The sequence below is a fragment of the Artibeus jamaicensis genome, unplaced genomic scaffold (assembly GCF_021234435.1).
Source record: "Artibeus jamaicensis isolate MK-2021 breed Jamaican fruit bat unplaced genomic scaffold, CSHL_Jam_final contig_64, whole genome shotgun sequence".
NCBI classification, from domain to species: domain Eukaryota; kingdom Metazoa; phylum Chordata; class Mammalia; order Chiroptera; family Phyllostomidae; genus Artibeus; species Artibeus jamaicensis.
The window spans coordinates 2,863,862-2,890,061 of NW_026521911.1; the positions used below are offsets into that span (position 1 = coordinate 2,863,862).

Below are 26,200 nucleotides of genomic sequence, written 5' to 3' on the forward strand. Positions count from 1 at the left end.
CGGAATTCGTGCTGCCTGTCACCTACCAGACCCGGTGGGCAGAGACAGGGATTGAATCTCTATGGGCATTTTATTCAGATGGCCAGCGATCTGAGAAGATGGTGGGTTTGTACCCTAACAGACCATCTTATATTACATTCTAAACTGACCCTTTTTATAAGAAGAAATGTATAGGTGAAGGGTTTGGAATTCAGGGAAAAAGTTAATCAGATAAAAGCTGCTGCATTGTTTCATCTGTGTCCTGGGTGGTCATCTCACCCTGGAGGACAATGGCTCAGAGACCATCTAGAATTGCTTGCAGTCCTTCTGCGGCACAAAGATGGAACTGCTTATGGTCTCCTGGAATCAGGGTGGGTCAAACCTTTAGTTCCTGGAATAATAGCTTTCCACATACATTGCTAAGCTTATTAGCTACTACCTGAAACTAAATTTTTCCCAACATTTGAATCCCCCATCAAATGTTTGCTACCCTGTCTGCACATAACTTCCAATTGGCAAATTAATTCTCTCCACGTGTTGATGCGAGGGTAACTGCAGTGGCCTGCCTCCCACTGCCATTCAGAAGGAAGCCGAGGGGGTCAAGTCCTTCACTGTCAGTCTCTAGTTCCAGCTCGGAGGCAGGCAGGTGACAACAGACCAGCCAACGGGGCCTTCTCTCCAGGTTCTCTGAATCCAAAGGCTGGAGGAATAAAGGTGATTTACCTGGTGGGGCAGGGGCAGTGAGAAAGCTGTCCTGGACAGGCTGTCCCAACAGTGACATGTTTGCGGTGTCTTTTTTTTCCTACTTACTAGCCTTTTGGAGTAAGTATCCTTGGTACCTATGCATTTCCAAGCCAATAAATATTTATAAAATGAGTGAACGAAGCACAGGAATAAACGTCAAAGGCTAAATTTAAAGCAAACTACATGCAAGGCTGGAATAGTTAATGATCAGAACCAGAGGGAAAAAGAGGGGAATAAAGACAAGCAGGAGAATGCTCCCATCACTAAAATAAATGAGGAAGTGCTAATTTAGGGAGGGAAGGGAGAATGGTGAATAAAAAAAACGTTTTATTGTAATCCCTCCTCCAAGACATCCCCATTTGTAGGCACATCTACTCTTTTCCTTTGGGAGTCATGGCAGTTCTTTCATTTTTGGTGAGTTAGCTTCCTGGTCTCTGTTTAGATGGGCCTCGGGCCAGTGGCCTTGCCCTCATCCTCAGAGACTGTTAAAGACCTTGTCAAATAGCAGCACATCCAGTGGCAGCAGGAACCAAAGATGACTTGGAGGCTGCGAACCAGGATACAAAGCCACTAAGAAAAGGACATGGGTGGAGATGAGCCTGAGGCAGCAAGGAGGAGGTAATGCCTGGATGACGTGTGGATTAATGGGTTCATAAAGCTCTGGAGCTGGTGCTATCACTACTGCGTGCTTCTCACGTGCACCTCTGTGCATATGCAGAATCAGGAAGTGAGTGTTTTCCTTCTGCAGGCAGAAACATGAACTCATTCACTCAGTAAATATTTACTAGGCACCTGCTCTGCACTGTTCTAGGCAGCGTTAAAGTAGTGAAAAAGCTCCATTCATGGAGACCATGGAGATGCATAATACTGCTACCGACAGGGTCTGGCCCTGAGTGCGTCTGCCTATAGGGCCAGCTGTAGTGTCTGGGGTCTTGATTTCATATAGGAAAGATTTCACAACACAAGTCCAGCTGGAGGGGAGGGTACATAGTAAAGCTAGGGGTAGTAGAACAAGGAAGGGCTCGTGGAAGAAGCAATAAGAGAGCCTAGGGGGGCTGCCTTAGCTCCCTGGGAAGTCAGAGAAATGGGGCCCTGGGGACAAGTTCAGGGGGTTAGCCTGGAATATAAGCTCCCAGCTACTCATTGCCTTGTAGGGGTGTCCACCCCACGGGCCACCCAGGGTGGCTATGAATGCCAACACAAAAGTGTAAATTTACTTAAAACCTATTTTTTGCACATCAGTTTTCATTAGTGTTTGTGTATTGAATGTGTGGCCCAAGACAACTCTTCTTCTTCTTCCAGTGTGGCCCAGAGATGCCAAAAGGTGGGACACCCCTGCTAGAGTTTAGGAGACAGATGCCTGTGAAGAAAGGGGGCTGCTCCCCAGAAGGAGACCCTGGGAGCCGGGTTCTTGCTCTTGAGGCTTTTATCTTTCTCTTGCAGGCAGGAACCTTAGGCTGGGTCTCAGTAAAATATTCATCAGTGTTCAAGGTGTGCCCTTTCAGGGGCATGGTCTCCACTGATTGGTCAGTGGCAGGGCGAGAGGGTTTCTAGTCATTGCAGTTGGTTCTGGAGTCGCCCACCTGGGTTTGCTGCTTTTCTGGGCCTGGAGCTGAAGCACAACTGAGGCCAGATGGCATCTCTGGGGAGGTGACCTTTGTATCTGGCTGTAAACAGCTTGGCCGGTTTGTTCAGCTGTCTGTCTCAGTTTCTCTGTTCTACTTGCCAAAAAACGTCCCTGTCTCAATATTATTTAAATTTATTTGTCCACTCATTTGTGCGCAATGAACAATATTATGTTAGCAGATGCTAAGATGGACAGACAAATTAGTCAACTGAGAGAAAGAAAAACAAGATGGACAGAACTTTAATATGAACTTTTCAGAGACTTCTGATGAACCAATCAAAAAATATCAACTGAATAATGAGCTACAATATTTATTTAGGCTCAGTGTAGATTCTAGGGTATGCCACACATACATTTCAACAACGTATTCGGTCTGGATAGCAAACTTTATGAACTACACAGTGTCTAAGATATAAAAATTACACAGAAATTCATGCTTATGAAGAGACCTGTTTATTACTGATAACATTTCATTTGGCCAAAACCACAAGAAATCCACACACAAATACTTAAAGTGCAAATTCTCACAGGCAGTATTTATGATACACCCTGGTGTTTTCTTAGGGAAAAATGGGAAGATACAGCAACTGTTAAAACAAGGGCACAAATTTGAACTGCTGCTACACAGTCAGGAAAACAAGTGAATTCTTAACTGCACACATTTCCTCTGGCATATTCAATAATGTACACACAGAGTTCATTTTAGCCTCTGAGACGAAGGCCTCACCACGTACAGATGCAGATCCTTACTTGACTGGCTCCTGTAAGACACATGCTGAATCATAAGGCTGAACGACAACGTACCAAATGGTATCAAGTCAGTCATGACTCACTTGGAAGGTAGCACTGGTGGGCTCCAAATGGCACTTACATTAGTGCTGTTAAGCCTTCACAGACACTTCTTAGCCTCTTAGCCAATGCCTTGCTTCGGATGTAAAATACTAGGCATAACACATAATTTCCAAATAGAAAATTTCTTTCTCTAAAGAAACTGAGTATTTAAGGGCATGTGTGCTTGATAAACATTACTTATTTTCAGTAATGAGAATTGTTTCAAAAGGCTGAACTAGAAAATTATATTTCTGACTGTTCTTAAATGCTTTGCTTCTTTAAAATAAAATCCCTTAATTACCATCATCATCAACTAAGCACTCTATACCAGCTACTGTACTAGCTGGGTGGATATGAGAAAATAATAAAGGAAGCTGATAGTCAAGAAGGATCTTGGTCAAGGAATGGCAATAAATTAAAGAGAACAGACTGGCCCATACCTCAACTATATTGTAAGGTTCAATGGTAACATAATGGTTTCAGGTCAGTTTAAATTGGCATTCATACTTTCAAAGGGCAGCTTCTAAAGGGCGGGGAACATCCCGGTTATGTTCTGTGCTTCTGTTTCTCACACTGGAGTCAGGGCGCCTGCGCCCAGGGACCTGCAGCGATCAGCGGGGGCTGGGGGAGAAAAGGGAGGCCACGTGTTGAGCACGGTGCTCCTTTCGGGCAGCAGCAGTTTTGGTGGCTATTGAAGGAATCACTTTTATATCAACACAGTCTTATTCTGGAGAACGCAAACTTCACCTACATTGTTGAGACGTAACATGGCATTTCGTGAGTGGTAGGCTGCGTCTGGCTTTGCTCTCAGGCCCCTCCCCTACACATGCTGCTTTGGGGACACACTGGTGGAAAAATCTGAGAGGCAAACTTCAGCCATGTCACTTTGCCCTTATCTTGGTTGCTTCACTCATTCTTGTATGTTCTCTTTTTTAAATGCATAGTCTTTAATTAATAAAGATAAAAGATGGCTTAATGGATATAACAGGATGATGAACAAGTTAAAGCAACCACAGGCCAACGCTGACTTTGTTTCTGACTGGAACGGAAGTCCTGCTGTGCACTGAGACAGTGGGCGGTCTCTTCTTTCTACTCAGACCCCTTACAGCTACAGTAAGATGCTCTGAGGCACAAATACAAAAAAACAGTTCCTCAAATCTTGTGCTTTGGTTGCCCAAAGTACAAAGAAACTGAAAAGAAAATGCTAGATCAATCGACCATTCATTTTGATTAGTACGTTTCTCTCCTCATCAGTTTTTGGAGCAATCTCAGAAAACAAGTGAATTGTAAAAGGCCATAATAAATGAACACATAGTATCCAGACAGACCACACGAAATTATGAAACAGATTTAAAATTACTTCTTACAATGTCTTATTCTCACAATAACAAAATACCCAGAAGTCCACAAACCAACTTAGTTTATGAATAAGCTTACAGCATTCTGGAGGATACAGTTAGGAGTGATCAGCGAGGTAACAGGGCAATAGCATTTCACAGTAACAAAATGTGGGAGGGCACAAGGGGAAGGAGGGAGGTAGAGAAAAAGGGCATGAAATTAAACTTATCCAAGCTGAATTTGGATTTTTCAAGCATCACAAACGACAATGGAAAAGATCTGAAAGAAAAACCAATACAGCAGCTCAAGAACAATTTCTCCATTAAACTCCAGCTGAGCAATCTTTTTAAGAAACAGGAGTTCGAGTTCCTATATAAAGATATTCCAAAGTATCCAATTTCTTAGAAAACTGTCTGCTGAAGTTACTACATCCAAATAACAATAGTCTATATTTAAAACAAACCCCTCAAATATTCTATGATGCTGTACATTCTTCAAGATGAACAACACTGTGTTCAAGTCTCAATTTACCAGATTAAATTAAAAATAACATCTAAGCAGGCCTTTACTCACTGCACTCATGCATCTACTACTCAACATATTTTAAAAAATGCTCTCTTGTGAGCTAAATTCCTACAGATATGGAGTGAGATTCAAATGTTACTTCCAGTGCTCTTTGACATCTTTGCACCAACCTGAGTTAAAAAAAAAAGGTTTAGAAGAAATCTGTAAAAGCCATTTAGTATATCCTTTACTTTTTAATTTTTTATTCATTTAAAAATAAAAAATTCAAATAGAAGGCTTCATAATGATTCCTGTCCAAGTTTTTAAATCTTGAACTACACATGCTGCCTTTTTTCTCTTTAAAGTTCCTCATTCCCTCCTATTTTATCCTTGCTGGAGATGGAGAACAGTCTTATCATATTACTTCTTAATTTAAGTTGTTCAGTAAATGACTCAATAACTTAAGATTAATTAAACTATTTCAATAGCTTTCTCCTCTCCAGAGTTAAATAATCTTAATTTTTTTATCTTTTTTTACTCAGACGCTTTATTTTCCGTCTATATTTTATTCCTTTTTATTTGGGCTACATCCCCTACCCAGTCCCATAGGATCCTAAGAAACAACAACATCCCAGAAACTGAATCGGTAAGAGGGGTCTTACAACTTGGCCTCTTTAGTGGTCACTAATAAAAGAAAACAAAAGGTTCCCTAATCACTCATTGTCACAACAAACACACAGGTAAACCACTTATCCACAGCTTATTCTCTGTTTTTAGGGTGGTAAGTTTGCCCTTGACAAAAAGCATTTCCCTGCCACCTTACTGACCTTTCTATTGTTTGCTTATTTCTCCTGTTTATTTCCAACCCATACTTTAATCTGGCCTCACCGCTCTCGAGAATCCCAGTTTTGATCTGCACACTCAGTGAGAATGCATCAATTTCCATGACATTGCTTATAATGAAAAAAGCAAACACTGCGCAGCCCCAGGCTCAGACCTACTGGCCAGCACTTCTGTTCACCCTGGTTGGCTCGGGCTCCTGAATTATCCTGTTGGGCAAGTGTCCACCCACTACATCGAGGTCATGTTAAATATCACACTCAGCCAGACTGGAGAGCTTGGCTAGAATCAAATAATTCCCTCTATACACCACAGGAACACTTGTATAATTTTGTTAATTTCAACTTCGGATTTTTCAATTTTTGAGATAAGGATCCAAGCTTTAATAGTTTTTCACTTTGATTAAGACAACTTAGATGTTGCATTATATTAAAGCTCTCCAATAAAACTGTTCTCTTTATAATAGAATGACAATCATAACATGGCTTTAGGGATTACAAATGTGCTATTGTATCATTTTAGCTCCACTTTGTCCTTCAGTCAATGAAAAACAGACATTGAAACCAAATATACATATTTTCCATATATATATATATATATAGCATTGCTCATAACACTTTGTAGAGTACAGGCCATTTCCTAAATTACAGTCTACATTCATAAAGGCAAATAAAGCAAAAAAAATTCTACACATTTGATCGAGTGCAAAGCCTTTGAAAACAAATTCATTTAGAAATACAGTGACCTACATTTAGCTTGCTAGTTGTCTATTATCTATAGTCACACAAGACCCGTCTATAAGAAAGGAACAAATCAACAATAGTGGCAATACAATAATTTGAACATTATATATGGATTAGGTGGGTTGAACCAAATGTTAGCCAGTAGCTACACCAAACCAAACCATGATTTAATAAGTATGTTGACCAATTCAATTTCTGTATCACCATTTTTTTTAGGAAACTTTGGTAGGAAATACATTTTCAGCAGTCATCGTCCACAGGCAATTTGTTCAGACAGTTATGCTCAAGGCCTCGTTATTGTTACCTCTTCACTGTACCACTTACACTGTGTGTAAGTGTCCCGTGAGCTATATGCCCAACAGGATACACTCCAAGGAGACTAAGCGGAGTCCTCCGCTGCCCTTTTCAGAAGACTGCAGAATCGACCAGTGCCCTTCCGTGGTAAATAGTTACTCCTGTCATCGGAAATTCTACGGAAGCCAGCAAGATAGTAGGATAAACTGGACGGTAGTTTTAGTGTTTCATATTATTGAATGTTTTATTTCTTAGTAAAATTAGCATTACTTCATCTGTTAAAGGAATAAATCTACTTACAAAAATTAACTCAGAAGTTAGGCTTTTCAATATATTCACAGCTGTCTCAGCTCAGATTTTTTCTTTACTCAAAGGCTGTGATAACTGACCCCTTAATTCTAACATGAAGATGCCTAACTACACTTACACTGAGCCTACTTTTATTAAGATTTTTATATACATTCATAAGATTTTAAAGTCAGCAAACCTTTTTAATAGGGAGGGAAAGCACCTACACAGTGTGGAAGATTTTCCTTAACTGTCCGAGAATGAACTGATTACATGCGATTCAGCGCGGGAACACCACTTCAGCTCACGCCATCCCCTGAGAAGGCACTGAGAAGTCGGACAAGAACAAGCTTCTAGGAGTGTTGCCGCTGTTGTTTTATGTTCATTACACACTGGAATTGCAAATACACAGGACAAACTTACACCGCACCAACAGCACCTGACACAGAAGAGCTACGAACCACAACTGTAACATCTGTTCTGAGCTAGAAATGCTAAGTACCCTATTTCAGATACTCTAATTTGTAAGTCAATACCTATGATGTAACACTGACACTTTCCCCACAGTGTTCTGAGAGTAAGTGCCGTTTTCTTGCCAATTTTATGAGATCATTTCTTTAATCCTACACTTATATAACTGCCTATTTTTAAAAAATCCATGCTATACGCAATCACAAGAACATGGAACTAAGCTTACTTAATCACACTCGAACAAGAGAACTCACTTGTGCACTGTTTTGTTTCTGTTAAAGGAAGAATGTGTTATTATAATACTTTTAATGTAATACTTTTGTTCAAGAATATGAAAAAATTTGAATCATTTTCTCTCCAGACCACTTCATGGTATAATCAAAGTTATACCTTTTGTTTAATCAACCAACCAAAGAGAAAGAAAAGAAAAAAAAAGTGGACAGACACTTGGCCAGATGAGAAAAAGGGAGAACGCTAACCCGAACTCAGCACACGGAGTCCCGGTCGGCCCGTCCGCCAGCACAGAGGAACGGCAGGCCCACGTCCACTACACTGAACGCCAGATCAGTCCATTTTTACTGGGCTCGAGAAAATTCTCAATCAAAGCTTCAATGAGTTTCTTCAATTCCTCTTCTAGTAAGGTGGTGTCACTAAGCAGAAAGATTAAGAGTTTTACAAGTCTTGATTTCCAGAGCCTTAAAATTTTAATTGTTATAACTTTTAAAGAAGGCGTATACTTGATGGAATGATTAAACAATTGGTAAACAAAAGAGAGATCCACTCATTTAAAACAAAACAAGACCAAAGTGGGAAAAAAAATCACACAAAGAAATAGCAGAAACTGAAGTTGAACTGCATCAGGAGGAGATCCTTGGTACAGGACACATGGACGAGTTACGGTACTTCTAAAGATTTCTCCTGGTCGAGGCGACTTAATGACTTAGAACACCGATTCCAGGTATTAAAAGAAAATGGCTTCCTGAAATACTGGTGTGGCTATTATGGGATGGCCTGGCATGTCTTTCAGGTGGCAGAAGAAAGTGTGACTAAAGGAATGGGGTGTTTAAAAAATAAACGTACACTCACTAGTACACCCCAGAGTTGTCATCTGAAGAGCGGCTGCTGCTCCAAACATTTCTGGAAGAGTCTCTTTTGAACTCCTTCACTTATTTTACATGCTACCCAACAAACCAGTTTTTAGTGCTTTTAAAATTATCCTCTATTTTAAAGCTAGAGCAGCATTACCCAATTTGGTTTACTTTAAACTCTGCTCTTCCCCACCTCCCAAAGGAAATACAGATTTAGAAAAATCCAAAATGACGTACCTAGTAGGCAATTCCAAAAAATCTTCCCCCAAATATATTGGTCAATGACAACACTATCAGAGGTACTACTGTTAATAGGTTTAAATAGCCTTTGAATATGTTTATTAAAATGAAGTAATTTATTCACATACTCTTAAAAGGAAATACATTGGGCAGACTAAGTCATATCATAGTAGATATAGAAAATGGATATTTCACAATAATTAAATTATTTGTTGATTATTTCTTTATGTTCATCATTAAGGCTCAGAGAGCCTTTTCAGGACTACGCATTTACCAAAATTTTAAAAGTCAATTCCCAAATGGTACAGCTGCTTTGGAAAACTGTTTGGCAGTTTCTCAAAAGGTTGAATACAGAACTACCATATAACTCCACAATTCTATTCCTAGACACATACCCAAGAGAAATGAAAACGCATGTCCACATAAAAACTTATATACAAACATTCTGTAGCACCATTATTCATAATAGCCCAATGGTGGAAATAACCCAAATGTTCATCACCTGATAAATAGATAAAAATATGGTTTATCCATACAATGGAATAGTATTGGGCCATGAAAACAATTTTTTTAAAACAAGGAATGAAGGAAGTACTGATTCATGCTACCACATGGACAAACAGTGAAAACATTATGCTAAGTGGGAGATGCCAGTCACAAAGGACCACACACTGTAATTTCATGTCTATGGAGTGTTCAGAATATGCAGCAAATCTACAACGGCAGAGAGTAGCTTGGTGGTGGCCTCAGGCTCCGAGGCAGGGGAATGGGAAGAGACTGCTCACAAGTGTGGGGTTTCCTTCATTCCCAAAGGGTGATGGAAATGTCCTAAAATTGACCACAGCGAGACTTGCACAACTCTGAATACACTAAAAACCACTGAACTGTACACTTTAGTGGGTGAACTCTTTAGTATGTGAATTATATCTTAATAAAACTTTTACATATGATATTTAAAAAGTCAACCCTCACCTCTGCTCAGGCAATGCGCACATCTCTGCGTAATACTTTATCTTCGGTTCTGTCCCGCTTGTCCGAAGAGTAGCAACACAGCCATTTTGAAAAGTAAATGTAATCATCTGGCTGTTTTTACTCACAGGTAGCACCTATGTACAACAGAAATGATGGCTTAATCACACCTGGTAACTTTGTCACTTTCAAGAGTTTTAAAATACATTACACTTACATGTGGTATTTAAAGAAAGTAACGGGGTTGCCAAGGGCTGAAGGGAGGGACAAACGGGGAGTTGTGTGATGGGTGTGGAGCTTTGGGGCAGCAGGAGGAAAAGGCTCTGGGGGTCTGCACGCAGTGAACGTAGTTACCACTGCTGAACTGTGCGCTTAAAAATGCTTAAATTGGTGATTTTATGTTTCATTTTTAATTATTTGCCGCAATTAAAAATAAAAAAATTTTAAAGAATTATAAAAGACAAAAGCAAGTTATATACATAATTCACAAATATGCCACTTACTGGACATATAATAAACAGTACATGCATTGGGCTCCATACCTTACACACATGATCTCTGGGCCTCATCAATGACCCTGCAAACTAAACATTACTCCCGATTTACGGGCAAGGCCCAAAGAGAGCCAACGACCTGCTCAAGGTCATCATCCGCTAAGTGGCAGAGCAAGAAGTTGAAGCCAGGTCTACCTATATTGAAGTCTACACTGCCTGTACATTTGCCAAGTACTTTCTAATTTAAAAAGACTTTCACAGTTTATTACCATATTTCACCATGTACAGTGTGCTCCTGTGTATAATGCACACCCACGGCTTTGCGCACATTATACACGGGATTACTATACCCATGGTGTGTAATCATTATACCCATGTAAAACATCCACTCTATTTTTCCCTCCAAAATTTGGGCAAAAAGTATACATTATACACAGCAAAATACGGTAATAATCACCAAAGCAGAGTTCACATATCCCAGAGGATAGGCAAAATAATTCACTGGGGTGCAAAAAGGTTTAAAATATTTTTTACCGAAAAATTTTTGAAGAAATGAAGCTTTACTGATAGTAAAGATACGGATGAGCGCTGGTACTCGTCCCAGACCACAGATCAGTCTGTGAAGTCATCTCAGGGGAGCTGTGGGGTTTGCACCAAAACAGAGGGGCTGACAGTGGCGCCTTTCCTCAGGTGTCCCGAGCCTGGTCCTCAACTCGAGATCCCTCTCGGTCTATGCCACTACCATATTCTAAGAGAACTTCCTCCCCCGCTTTTTCCTCATAGAACATCAATGAACAAGTCCTGTCTGTTCTATCCTTGACTCACCTGAACTTTGTCCAATTCTCTCCATCACTACTGCTGCTACGGTTAAGTTCAGGCTCCCATTATCTCTCATCTCAATTACCGAAACAGCACACTAACTGACCCACACATGCCATTCTTCCTCGCGCCCCACACTCTAGGGAGCTACTTGTGGTTCTTTAAAGGAGTGCTTTCTTACCTCCAGACCCAGCACTTGCTGCGCCCTTCGCCTGAAACACCCTCTGTTCCTCCTACATCTGGATAACTCCTGCTCCTATTCTAGAACTCAGCTCGCAGAAGAAAGTCTTCCATAAGCCCCCAGAGCTGAGTAGGGGGCTCTTCCTATGCCCTTCCATGGCACCCTATGCACCCCATGGTAACACTTATCAGTTGGCAGGGTAATCGCTGCTTACTCATTCACTTCCCCACTGGACTCCCGAGTGCAGAAACAGGACCCGGGTGTACCTGTGCCTGCGGCGCAGAAGGGTTGTGATAAATGCTTGCTGCGTCCACAGATGAATGTCCGTCAGAGGTGTGGAGAAGAACGAACTCAGGAAGCCTTCGACACACACTATATGACCTTAGGGGGTTAACTATATCTATACTACCTGTCTTACAAAATTGTCATAAGCATCAGTGAAGAACAGATAGAAAAGCTCTTTGAATGACAAATATACACTTTAAAGGGACTTAAGAAGGGAAAAGCAGAATACAAGTACTTCAAGCATAGCAACAATAGAAAATAGAAAGCAAAAAAAAAAATTGGTTCTTTTCTTCAGGTAGTTTACAAAGACACAATAACATATACACACACGTGCCCCGAATACCGATGACTGGGAACCAATATTTGTTGACTGCATTAGTATACACAAAAGCAGTGTGGGTAGTGTTCTCCCCGGGGGGCTACACACTTCCCCTGACACATCATGCCCTAGAATCTTGAGTGAATGCTAGGATGTTATAAATGATAATTTAGGCTAAATATAATCAGTAATCCATGGCATTTAAATATTTGTTGAGTACCTACCATGTGGCCAGGACATCTGAGAGGCCTAAAGGTACATGTATCAGAAAAGGATCTGCCACGTAAAACACAGATAACATAAGATAGAAAGTGATGAATGACAAGAGGAAGCTACAATAGGTAATGAAAACTCAGGAGAAAGAGATCTGCTTATGGGACCTGGAGGATATTTGGAGGTGACATTGCCTTAAGCTGTGAATAATGGCTAAGGTGTGGACCCGCAACAGCAGGAAGAAGAGGTAGAGTGAGGGAACAGTTTGAGCAAAATGAGAGAAATTTAAAACTATATATATGAGAAATTACAAATTGTACTATTTGGCTGGAGGTACAAGAGAATAAAGTTGGAAAGGGAGATTACAACCAGAAAAATGTATAGCTTCAAAATTATAGCCTTTTAGGCTTTATTTTCAACATTATTTATCTAGCCCTGACCAGTGTGACTCAGCCGGGCATCGTCCTACAAAGCAAAAGGATGCTGGTTCAATTCCCAGTGAGGGCACATGCCTGGGTTGTGGTCCAGTCCCCAGTTGGGGTATGTGCTAGAGGCAACCAACGGATGTTTCTCTCTGTCCCTTTCTTCCTTCTTCCCCTTCTCTTAAAAAAAATAAATAAATAAAAATAAACTGACATTATCTAGCATCATTACACATTTTCCTCCCTTCCTTCCCTTTTTCTTTCTGTCTGCCTTTCTTATTTTTTTTCTCACCTCTCTGAGAGTAGCATTCACTCGGGGAGTGATAAGACAGAATCAGTCGGAGAGCCAGTGAGTAGACTTACAACAGCTCTGGAGAAAAACAATGGATCATAGTTTCACGAAACTAATAGGCTTGAACTCCCTCTATTTCCTCATAGTATGAATTATTAAACACTGTTAAAAAGCCCTGGCTCGTGTGGCTGAGTGGACTGAGTGCTGGCCTGAGTGAAGAATAGATAGAAAAGCTCTTTGAATGACAAATATATACTTTAAAAGGACTTAAGAAGGGAAAAGCAGAATACAAGAAGTACTCCAAGCACAGCAACAATAGAAAATAGAAAGCAAAAAAAAAAATTGGTTCTTTTCTTCAAGTAGTTTACAAAGACACAAAAACATACACACACACATGTGTACCGAATACCGATGACTGGGAAACAATATTTGTTGACTGCATTAGTATACGCAAAGGCAGTGTGGGTAGTGTTCTGAACCAAAGGGATGCCAGTTCAATTCCCAATCAGGGCACATGCCTAGGTTGTGGGCCAGGTCCCCCTTAGGGGGCACGTGAGAGGCAAACACACATTGATGTTTCTCTCCCTCTCTTTGTCCCTCCCTTCCTCTCTCTTTAAAAATAAACAAATAAAATCTTCTTTTTTAAATGAAGCAATGGCTATAAGAAAAGAAATAGAAGAAGGACAAAGAAATAACAGTATCATTCTTTAAAAAAAATAAAATAAAAACCTTAAAAAATCTTTTAAAAAGTATTTTTTAAAAGGTACTTACTGATTTCTTATTAGGCTGGCTGCTGTCATATCCAGTGGTAATGTCTCGTACATGCAATATAGCAAATGTCCCACAAAATTTTGGATATTCTTTTGGTGAATCAAAATTGCGAAGCCTTTCAAATATACTTTTGATAGTAGTTGGATCATAACACAAGAAATATGAAGTTTTTGAAATGTGATGACCATACCTGCACAAAGATTTAAAGAGTTCAAATCAGATTTCAGGTAACTCTTTAGAAAAGTACGTATTACAGAGAAACCAATGATAGAATTATGTAGAAAGTAGCAGTCCTTTATTCAGACAATTTTAGTACTTTTTAAAAAGGACTGACTATTCCTTGAAAACAAGTTCAGTGGGACTTACTTTTCATAAACTTTAATAAGTTGCTGATTCAACGTCACATTCATGGTTTCCAGGTAAGATGCCATCTCAGCAACAACAACGGCCGCACTCACCCCATCTTTGTCCAGAACCGCAGTTCCACACAGAAAACCTGAGAATCAAAAAAGAGGAAAATGTAGGCCTGCAATACTTTCCACAGTTCTCCAGTTCTCCAGAAGGAGCAATGAATGAAAAGCCTAGTAATACATGAAACCCACTGATACTGAAGGTATTAAGTGAACCTTTAGGTGGGTTTTTTTCCTGATGAGAAATGAATCTACACATTTCTGAATGCTCTGTGGTTTTTACCACAACTCAGAATACAAAACCAGAAGACAAAAATTCCTCTCCATAGAATTACTACATTAAAAAAAAATGCTGTCATTCAAATTTCAAATATTTTAATATTTACTACATACCAATAGACTCTTCAAATGCAAAAAGGACTTCTTTCCCATTTTCCAGGAGGTCTTTTATCCTACTTCCAATCCATTTAAAACCTGGTAATGTTTCCTGAAATGCAGAGGAGGCCACTCTTGTTAAGTGACTCTCTCACAAATACACATTAGAGAAAAGCCCCTAAATGCACTACATAACACTCGCATAGTGATCTTCTGTTATGGTGTTTGGTTCACAAAGATCTATACAGTGAGTTCTGGCTGGTGTGGCTCAGTGGACTGATATGGCTGGGAACCAAAGGGTTGCTGGTTTGATGCCCAGTCAGGGCACCTGCTGGGGTTGCAGGCCAGGTCACCAGTGGGGGCCACATGAGAATCAACCACACATTGACATTTCTCTCCTTCCTCTCTTTTTCCCTCCCTCCCCCTCTCTCTAAAAATAAATCAATAAAATCTTAAAAAAGATTTATATAGTGGTAAACATATAGTCATAACGCGCATGGAAACACAGACTGCCAGGACCAATGGCCTACTATTTATCAACCACAGTAATAGGTGACTTAACACCATATTCCCATATTTACATATAAATAATCCCATATTTACAAGTGGTGATGCATATACTTACAAAGTAACATATTATGACCATCTACTATTTATCAAACCATGTAACAAGTGCTTATATCATTATCATTTTTTAAAACTTATTTGATTGATTTTTGGAGGTGGGGAAGAGGGAGAGAGAGAGAGAAGCATTGATTTGTTGTTCCACTTATTTATGCATTCATTGGTTGCTTCTTGTATGTGTCCTGACCAGGGATTGAACCCACGACCTTGGCACATTGGGACGATAGTATAACCAACTGAGCTACCTGGCCAGGGCCATCATTATTATTTTTTTTTATTTTCACCTGAGAATTTCTTCATTGCTTTTAGAGAGAGGAAGTGAGAGAGGAAGAGAGAGAAAGAGAGAAACAAAGAGAGAAGAACTGACTGGTTGTCTCGCATACACTCCCAGACGGGGGACCTCTGGGCCCAGACCAGGGATGGTACCCTTCGGCCATGCGACAAAGCTCCAACCAACTGAGCCACAGTGGCCACATCCCAGTATCATTTTTAATGCTCACAAAAACTCTGTTGCTGAAACAGGCTCAGAGGTTCAGTAAATTTGCCCAAGATTATGCTGCATACAAGAGACAGAGGCAGGATTCAGTTGCACTGCATCTCAGAAACTGTCCTTTAAGCTATACTATAAGCACTAAAATAAGAATACTTAGGGAGATTGTGATTTAGTCCCCTTGAGTAATCAAAGGCCACGAAACTTTTCAATGATGCACTTTCAACATTATCACAACATTTGCCTAAACCAAGCATTGTTTACCATAACACCAAGCCCTTCTTTGGTCATTAGATTTGAGGACTCTGCATCTGACAGCTATTGTTCCCTTTACAGACATGAACTGTTTCAGAGTCAACAGAAAGAGCATGTGATACGCACTGTCTCCAGAGAGCACCATTCTAGTTCACCTCTATCTCCTCACTGGGAAGTAAAAGTAAAAGCCAAAACCATATGCCACCCCTACTTCCAACAATAAAAACAAGAAAGCAAATTTATAATATTGGTTTTTGGAATCATTTCTTTTTTTCTCTTTTGTGCTCATTATATATTTTCTTGCCATAAATAGAAATGCTAAAAATGTTAATTTAACATTACTATAATTCAGAATCTTAGGCTTAAATAAAATTTGACTTTCTTCTATTTTGCTCTTTGTATTTTAGAAAGCCTAAGGTTGAAAACTCTATTTTACCAGGACAAGTACAACTGTCTTTTCTTCAGCCAATTAATGTTAAGACCTGTAGCTGGACTGTGACTCAAGAAAAATGCCCAGAGGTGACATTTTTACTGATATTTGGCAAAGATGGCAGAGGAAAAGCAACTTCATTGACATTAGTCCCAGTAGCTGCTAAAATGGTCAGTTGAACTGCCAGGGGCTCACAGAGATTAGTGATCTGTGCTGAGAGAGGCATTATTTTGTTTTTTGGCTGTAGAATGATTGGATCTTAATTTACAATTTAGAAGACTAAAGTTTCTTAAGACTGAACTTGAAGAGCCTAAACAAGTAGTCCATGACACCTACAATTTTTTGCAGTGGAGCTTATGTTACTGATGAGGTCACCAGGTGCCAGATTTTCTCAGTATGAAAACCAGATACTGTTGTATGGAATAATAAGCATTAATGCAATTTTTAAAGAACATTTTATCTAAGTTTCGGACATTCACACACTAGATGAATTTGGCTCAATTGTCTAAATCATCAAAAAGATAAAAGTGTGAGCAAAATTAGAAAAAAGTAAGAATTATAAATGAAATTAATAAAAGTCAGTTTTGGTAGGGAGACAGCTTGAATTTACAGAAACAGGTTTAGAAAAGTAGCATAGAGATATTATCTATTCTTACTTCAAAATGAAATCCTTCTTTAAGTGCAATGGCCTTCAAGATTTTGGAGGAGACTGTGGTGGCCAACATGCAAACGTTCTTCACATCGGCATTTTGTGATTTGTTTTTCTTCCAACAATCAAACATCCACCACCCAAACAGAGCTGCCAACTCATTCCCTGTGAAAACCTTCCAATGACCACTGCGTAGAAAATAAAAGGTCAAGCCAAGACTTTTATAGTTTCTCATTATATCTTCTTGACCCAAGACCTACAAATTATCATCCTTCATATATAGGAAAACTCAAGAACTACTGTATGGAATTTTTGAGAAGACATTTACTACTACTTTTCTAACTGACCAAAGGTGAGCTTAGGGTAGAAATGGTAGCAACGTCTTTTGAAAAACTGTCCCTTTTATTTCTCTACTTAGAAAAACGTTAAAAACATGATGCCCTTTCTTTGTAAAGACAGTTGTCACAACACTATACTAGCAAAAATATACAGCCACTCAAGGGACCACAACTGGGAAAGGATCACATTTATAAGCAGTCTGTTGTAATATTATGCCATTTAAAAATTTAATATTTTAAACAACATTTAAGGATAGCAAAAAAATCACAGTATAATATTAAGTGAAAAGTAATCAATATAAAATTATACACAGGGTGGAACAAAAGTAGGTTTACAGTTCTTCATAGGGAGACCAAATCAATAATTAACAAATAATACAAGAATAAACTATTTTGTGTATTCACAACTATAAACCTACTTTTGCCCCACCTGGTATAGTGTGATCACAATTTTGTAAAAATAAATATATCTTAAATATTTGAGTAGAAAAAACTTGGAAAGGTTAACCCAGGTGGTTATTCTTAGATAGTAGGCTTACAGGAGATTTATTTCTGTATTTATTTTAGCATTTCCAACAAATCTGTAAGACTTAAAATCAAAAACCATTTTTCAAAAGTTAAGCTTTTCATCGAATAACAGGTTCCACTGACTTCTCCTGAAGTTCTGCCACTGCCAGTCGGTCTGCATCAGGATCCGTGGCCACCACGATCCGGGCATTTTCTTTCTCTGCCAGTCTCAGAGAAAGCTCCTGAAACGGGGACCCAAGAAGCTGGATTGTATTTAAGATGTTAAATTCAATGTCAATATTTCTAAATGTAGGCACTACGTTAGTGATATGAATTTTAGAAGAAATACAGTTCGGCTACATTTAAAATAAGCCTAGAAGTAGGGCTATGTCTACCATAGAGATTTCAAACAATACAGAATAAATGGCTCCAATATAATTTAAAAGATGTAAACTGAAGTGGATTCTGCTTTTGTAAATAATCTTTGAACTGTCAATGAGTTCTATTTGACGAAGTTTAACACACTCCTAATAATTTAAGTATAGAGAAAAGTACCAGCACAGATTCCCCCTCTTCAGGATTGGGGCATTTAACGGTGGAGAAGTCTGGATCCGGGTCTTTCTGTTCTGGCACCGGAATTGGAGGCTTAAAACCAAACACTTGAAAAGCCAACTGCACATAATCATGTCCGACCCCATGGAAAGACGTATGTACAAATTTCAAGGTGGTCTTTGAGTTTAATTCCCTGTGAAGGAAAATCATCACTCAATCAGTTATAAAACTCGTTACTTGTGATATAATTAAAATAAACTAGAGAAAAAGCTGAAGTCTATTTTGTAGGATAAGGAAAACATACTCAGCCAGCCAGGAAGCTTTCTAGTAATAGCATTAGTTATTTATGCAATAGTTAATGAAAATATGGAAAAAGAATAGGAAAAATAAAATTTTAGAGAAAATCTCTTGATCTTAAATAAAGGGAATTTACATATTTAGCTATCTTTTTTAACAGCTTTATTGAGAGGTAATTAATATACTATACAATGCATCCATTTAAAGTATATGTAATTCAATGACTTGCACTATATTTAGAGTTTTCCAACCATTTTCATAATCAATTTTATAACATTCTCATTATGCACCCCCCCAAAAAAACTCGATACGCCATAGCTGCCACTCCCTAACTGTCCATTCCTCCCAACCACAGGTAACCACCTGTGTACTTTGTCTGTTCCTGTCTCTCTAGATTTGCCTGCTCTGGGCATTTCAGGTACATAGAATCATATAATACGGGGCCCCTGGTGTCTGGCTTCTTTTTCTTAGGATATTTTCCAGGCTTACCAGGTTGTAGTATGCATCCATAATTCATTCCTTTTCACTGCTGAATAATATTTCATTGTATGGATATACCATATTTTATTTATCTCTTCATAAGTTGATGGGTATTTAGGTTATTTCTATTTTTTGACTATTATGAACAGAATTATTTAGCTATAATTTTAAATATAATAATCAGCCAATACCTTCCCCCCTTTTTTTGTTTTCTTTTTATTTATTATTGTTCAAGTATAGCTGTCTCCATTTTCCTGCTACCACTTTCCCTGGCACCACCCACCCCCACCTCCCACCCTCAATCTTATTTGTTGATCTTATTCTGAAGTAATACTATCCTATATTCCCACTTGATACCTGTAAAAACATATCTTTTTCAGATCTTCCATGTATCTCCTACAAATGTCCTGCAGAGGATCTCTCTTCAGTGGGCTGGTATCCACTAAATTATCATTCCAAGAGCCATTCCAGGGCTCCACGCATTCTTCTATGCATTTCAGGATTTCTTTGTCATGAGGAGACGTGATCTGAGCACCTGTTTCCCAATAAACCTGGGTAACAGGCAAATGCAGTTATAAATACTTAAAGTGTTGGTCAGATAGTTTCTTAGCTACAGTAGAGATATTTCACTTTAAAAAGAAGCTAAATTAACCAAATAGAAAATGTCAGCACAGAACTAGTTTAATAAATACCAGTATACACTGATGGCAATAATTACACAACGACTCTTCAACAAAATGATCATCTATTCTTTCTCTTTTAGAAGTATACTTTAATAAAAATAGGGCATGACTATGACAACATAGTAAGATACGTATGCCAGCATATCCAGTCATACTCTTATATTAACTGTATACCTAAGATAATCTTAGCAACCATGGAACATCCAGAAAACTTGATACTGTAAAATTTTAGCATTATAAAGTGGTTCTACTATGTGATAAAGAAGAAATTATTTTTAAGTTATAAATTAAAGTAGAATTTATGTCACAACAAATAAAGTCTATAAAAGACCATGTTAATTATCCCGTATATATTTTAGTATATGCATTTTCAGCACTTAATGAAAATACACTTCATTAAGTTGTCGGTTTGTCAAGTAATTTTATCAAGCAGATATTAGGAACAGGTAATAAAAAAAGGCAAGAAAATGTATTTCTCTAATTTGCAAGATCTCAAACTTAGAAAGGACTCTGCTTAGAGAATATCTATGCTGACTTTGACCTTGTATATGACATGAATCCCCTCTGCTGCATCCTGAGTGAAGGAAAGAATATACTTGAACATGCACTAGGTACTAAGTTCTGTGCCAAGCAATAAGGTGGACAAGATAACCTGAGATTCTCACTCTATAAAAACCTCAAAATCCTAGATAAAGTAGAAAAAGTATTATCTCAGATGCATACTTAGTTCACAAGAAGGAAAGGGAAAACTCCAGGTGAAGGGAAAAAAGGGAAGAACTGGAAAGCAGTGATAAGGGTGTGGGCTGATGCTGTGGCTGCCTGGGGTTTAGCAACTGTCTGTTTACCTGGTTCTGGAGTGTGGAAAGGAGGAAATTGGAACTGAGACACCCCTCAGTAGAAATACAGAACAGAAAAAACTCTGCGCACTCTTATAGAGAGATAGTGAGGAAGCATGTCTAAGTTTTCTTAGTTCTGAATGATTTAGAAAAATTCAAATCTGAGGTCTAAATCAACAGAGAAATTGCTCCTAGTCAGTGAAACTCCCAAGGTTCCTGCAGAAATTAAAAGCAAAAACAAACCCCCCTGTGAAGGGATGTTCCCACATTCCATGACACAAAAAAGATTCTACCCATAGGTCCTGAAAGCTCACTGTGAGCATCTACAAAAAATGAGAAAAAAATCCTGGCCTTTCTCCCGGCCCACTTTTTCTTGCCTTGTATGTTGGACACGATGCCTGGAGATATAGTAACCATCATGTGATGACCACACTTGAGGGAAAGGCTAAAAAAAAAATTGGCAGAGATGCTAGGCCTGGTATCATGGAGCGGCAGAACAGCTATCTACCTATGGACTCTTTGTTATGTGAGAAAAATTCATGCTCATCAGCTTAAGCCACTTTTCTGAGTTTTCTGAAACGACAACAGAAAGTATCGCTACCTGATAAAGTAACAACAACAACAACAACAAAAAATCCACACAATGTATTCCAAAATATACCCAGGAATAGAACTTTAAAAGAAATGTAAAAAAAATCCATTTCACTAAAGAACCTAAAAGAACTATTGAGAGAATAAATCCTGTTCATGAATAAGGAGACTCAGTAACATTATAAAAATACTGAAACTTCCTAAACTAACCTGCTGCTATAAATGAGAAGAATGATAACAACAGCTAACATTTATTGAGGATTTATCGGAGCCAGCCACTGTTGTAGTATTTTACACTCATTATCTCCTTTAATCTTCACTCTCAGAACCACTCATGTTGGTTCTACTATATCTCCAGTTTACAGATGGGGAAACCAAAGCACAGAGAAATTAAGTTAATTGTCTCAGGTCACAAAGCTTCTGAGTCCCAGAGGTAGGTTTCAAACCCAAACCATACTTTTAACTACTGTTCTACACTGACTATGTCAATCTGCTTGCATGTATGAACAAAGATTATGTAGAAGAACATGTATTTCAGCACTGTTTATAACCAGACGATCAGAAACAAAGGAAATAGTCATCAACAGAGAAATAATTAAATAAACTAGGATTCATCTATATAGGTTTTTAAAGACCAGTGAGGCAGATGGATCTATCTATCTATCTATCTATCTATCTATCTATCTATCTATCTATCTATCATCTATCAACGGAGAGAATGATCTCGAATGATAGGCTGTTTTGTACTGCTGTGTGAAAAAAGCAAGGTGCAAAACACTGTATAGAGCACCCTACCATTCACGGAAAAAAAGGAGGCAATGACAAATGCATATCTGATTATATACATGCATAGACTATCTCCAGAAGGAAACAAAAATTGGAAACAGTATTTGCATCTGAAAGAGGTACTGGGGAAAAAGGGATGGGAGAAGTAATTGTTATTGTTTAACTTTTTAGACTGTTTAACTTTTATACTTTTTACCTAATACTTATATTTTAAGAAGAAGAAATCTTTGAGGGTTTACTATGTGACAAATATGTTTAAAAGCAATGGATATTAAAACAGACTAAGTCCCTTCACCGATGAACTTACACTGGGAATGGGGTCAAACAAACATATCAACAAACAAAATAATTTATTATAAAGAAAGCAGATGATTAGAGATAAATGTTAAGTTTTGTGCAGAAAATAAACAAGACGCCAGCAGGTCACTGAGGGAAGGCACTTCAGATATGGTGACCAGGGAAGGTCTCTTCAGGGAAGAAACATCTGGGCAGGAGGCTGAAGGATGGAAATAGGCCAATCTGCAAGATTTGGGGAAGAGAGACCTGAGCAAAGGAAAACACAATTACGAAGGCTCAGAGGTGGGAAAGGGCTTGGTATACGGGAGGAACTGGAAGAACAGTAAGAAGAGGCAGTGTGACTGGCTTGCAGTAAGCACAGGACAGCAATGAATGAAACAAGGATGAAGAGGTAGGCAGGAGATAGAATCCCATAAGCCCTAAGGTAGGGAGTTTGGGTTTTGTTTGAAGAATGAGAAGCCATTGAAGAATTTTAAAAGCAGGAAAGTCACATGACCTGTTTATATTTTAAGTGATCATCTGGTCCCCTGGTGGAGAACTGATGGCAGTGGAGACCAATGGAAGCAGGGAAGAGACCAGCTAGGAGGCTGAAGTTCAGACAGAAGACAACGATGCTTCAGAATGGTGGTGGTAGAAGGCAGGAACAGAAATAAACACATTCAACATACATCTTATATTTTAGATGTAGAATGTGTAGAACCTGTTAGTGGATTAAATGTCAGGAGTGAAGGAGGGGTAGTATCAATTCACAGAGATGGGAAGACTGAGAGGAACACATTTGGGTGTGCATGGGGCAGGTTGGGGGGGGAATCAAGTCTTTTCTGGAGACACTAATTCTGACATGTCTGCTAGGCATCCCAGTGGATAGCAAGCAGGCAGCTGGATTTAGGAGTCTGATGCTCAGAGGAGATCTGGGTTATCAGCTCTTTTGACCGTTGACCTTTCCTTCCTTGAAATCTCTTACCCCTTTGTTTTTTTAAGATTGTATTTATTTATTTTTAGGCAGGGGAAGGGAGGGAGAGAGAGAGGGAGAAAAATATCTATGTGTGGCTGCCTTCCACAAGCCCCCCAATGGGGAGACCTGGCCTGCAACCCAAGCATGTGCCCTGACTGGGAATTGAACCCGAGACCCTTTGGTTTGCGTGCCAGCACTCAATCCACTGAGCGACACCAGCCCTTTGGTTTTCATGACACTAAAATTTTCTGGTCTTTCTCCCATCTCCAGCACTTCTTTTTCCCTTTTTTTAAAAAAAGATTTTATTTATTTATTTTTGGAGAGAGGGGGAGGGGAAGGGAGAGGGAGAGAAACAGCAATGTGTGTTGCCTCTTGTGCACCCCCTTCTGGCCTGCAACCCAGGCATGTGCCCTGACTGGGAATGAAACCAGTGACCCTTTGGTTCACAGGCCTGCACTCAATCCACTGAGCCACACCAGCCAGGGCCCAAATACTCTCAAATACTCTAATATGTATGGTGATCCCCAAATCTACAACTTCAGCCCATATTTGTTCCCTGAGCACCAGATCTATGTATCTAACTGTGTGTAGGACGTTGCTATATGGTTGACCAAGTATCTTAAACTTAATATATCCAAAACTGAATTAATCATGCTTCTTCCCTACCTCTGGTAACACTGCCCACTTAGCTGGCTGGGGCCCAGGATCTTAGATTACTATTAAATCTTATTGTTTTCGGTAAAACAGTCCAGTGTACCTGCAGACCTCTCACACGAGAAGAAAAACAAATATAAGATCCTGGACTTACCACCCAGGAGCCCCAAACACACTCGGGACTGTGCTATGTGTGTGCTGTTTGCTCCCCTAGGGCCACTCTTCCCCCTTCCCCACCCTGCTTTCTGTCACGGAGGCGGACACATCAGGTGGGGCCTGTGGCCAGTGGGGCAGAAGGTTAGAGGTGAGGACAGTGATTCCTCAAAGTACTATTCCTCAGCTTGCTTTCTGCAAACTCCATGAATTCTTCAAGTTTTTGATACAAAATGATTTTATTTCTGAAATGGTAAAGACAATGGATTTGGGATAGAATGGGGAAATCAAGAGCAAGAAGATATTAGAAGTAAAGAGACCAATAAAGAGACCTTTGTAATGACAGTACATGTTAAGAAGTAGTAAGGGCCATCAGAGATACACATTCTTTGAGGAATGGCCTCACTGTTTTTACCTTCCTGTCCCCAATGTCTAGCTTTGCTTCTTGGTGCAGAAAATATACTCAACACTTATAGAAATAAAGTAAAACTAGGTAAATAAGCAAAGAATAGGAGTCCAAGGTTTACCTTGTATCCATTGTCTTCTTTGCGGTTGTGAGAAGCTGTAATCATCACCCCTGCAACTGCTTTGAGCTCCTGGACTGCGTACGGCTGAAACAACAGTGAGGGCATAATTTCATTTCACTTTCTGGCTGTGCATACATTTGACATCAGAACACCTTTGACTAAATGACAGTAAAAGACATTAAGATACAAATAGCCTAAAACCTCAACCATCAACTCTGGTTCATTGGGTGGGGCCCATTTCTAAAAGGTCACCAATAACCACCTGTTGGGCTAAATGGATTATCCCCCAGACTCATTTAACTTAGTTCTGTAAATGCTTTTTATTATTTTTTAAAGATTTTATTTATTTATTTTTAGGTCCCTGCTGGGGACCTGGCTCACAAACCAGACATGTGCCCCGACTGGGAATCAAATTGGTGACCCTTTGGTTCACAGGCCAACACTCAATCCACTGAGCCGCACCGGTGGGGCTGTTTATTATTTTGTTCATTTAAGAAATATTTAATGAGCACTTACTATATGTCAGACACTGCTCTACACTCTGAAGATATAAGTGGTGAATATAATCATAAAATGTTAAGAGCTGGAAGTAAATTTAGAAATCACCTAATCCACCACATTTTACACTTAGGTTTATCCAACATTATATAATCATAAGAGAGGGGATTCAAGGGTAGAACATGGTCTCTTGTGTTCCAATTTGAAAATCTGTATATATATATTCTGTGGCTTCTACTATCATCTTTGTTTCCAAAGATAATTCCTGGAGGTTGGATTTTCCTTTTCCTTTGTAGTGGTGAGCGTTTGTCTACCTGGGATGTTCCCCCTGCTCCTCTACCATCACATCCACCTTCTTTCCTCCTGGCAGGGAAATATGGACACATGATCCAGTCCTGAGCTGAGTAACCCACCCCCTGGCAATTTAATTCAGAAACTGGTTAAGAATATGCCTGGTCAGAGTCCTTTCTAAGATGTTTCTGCTTCAGGTAGAGAAGGAAGAATGCCTTTCAGCTCAAGGTCATGGTGATAAAGGGTGTGACTCTGACACTGCTAAAAATAACTTCCCTACCAGCTGGAGCAAACCTACCTTCAATAAGAGAGAAAGAGGCCACACAGGGATTGAAATACTTGGGACTGGCAACCCAGCGGCAGAATCCGACAGAAATGTTTGAAATTTCTGGAGCCTTCCTGGTTTCTGTCATTCATCAGACTCAACTGTTTAATAATTTCTTCAATTCTTAGAGCTACTCAGTATATTTCTAATAAATCACTAGCCACCATTTATGGAGACATTATTTCTTCCCCAAACATTTGGTAAAACTTGCCTATACAATGATCTAAAATTGGCACATTTAATTTGAGAAGATTAGAAGATATTTATCAGTTCAGCCTTAGCTAGCATGGCTCAGTTTGTTGGGCACATTCCTGCAAAGCAAGAGGTCACCGGTTTGATTCCCGTCAGGGCACACGCCTGGGCTGCAGGTTCGGTCCTGGGTCAGGATATACAAAAGGCAAACAACTGATGTTTCTCACATTGGTGTTTCTCTCCATCACTTTCT

General features: G+C 39.3%; 1 protein-coding gene across 1 annotated transcript in view; it reads right to left on the reverse strand.

Moving 5' to 3' along the window:
* Positions 1 to 2,641: 2,641 nt before the first annotated feature.
* The window catches only part of PGM2L1 (phosphoglucomutase 2 like 1), a 55,859-nt gene continuing 32,300 nt past the window's right edge, over positions 2,642 to 26,200 (reverse strand). Inside the window, exons 5-14 of the mRNA XM_037148666.2 lie at positions 24,642 to 24,725; positions 19,517 to 19,710; positions 18,386 to 18,575; positions 17,975 to 18,072; positions 16,993 to 17,173; positions 14,556 to 14,649; positions 14,119 to 14,248; positions 13,753 to 13,942; positions 9,960 to 10,093; positions 2,642 to 8,309 (exon numbers count right to left, since the gene is read on the reverse strand). Coding sequence (XP_037004561.2) covers positions 8,207 to 8,309; positions 9,960 to 10,093; positions 13,753 to 13,942; positions 14,119 to 14,248; positions 14,556 to 14,649; positions 16,993 to 17,173; positions 17,975 to 18,072; positions 18,386 to 18,575; positions 19,517 to 19,710; positions 24,642 to 24,725 — 1,398 coding nt within the window. The 3' untranslated portion in view covers positions 2,642 to 8,206. The remainder of the gene's footprint in view (positions 8,310 to 9,959; positions 10,094 to 13,752; positions 13,943 to 14,118; positions 14,249 to 14,555; positions 14,650 to 16,992; positions 17,174 to 17,974; positions 18,073 to 18,385; positions 18,576 to 19,516; positions 19,711 to 24,641; positions 24,726 to 26,200) is intronic.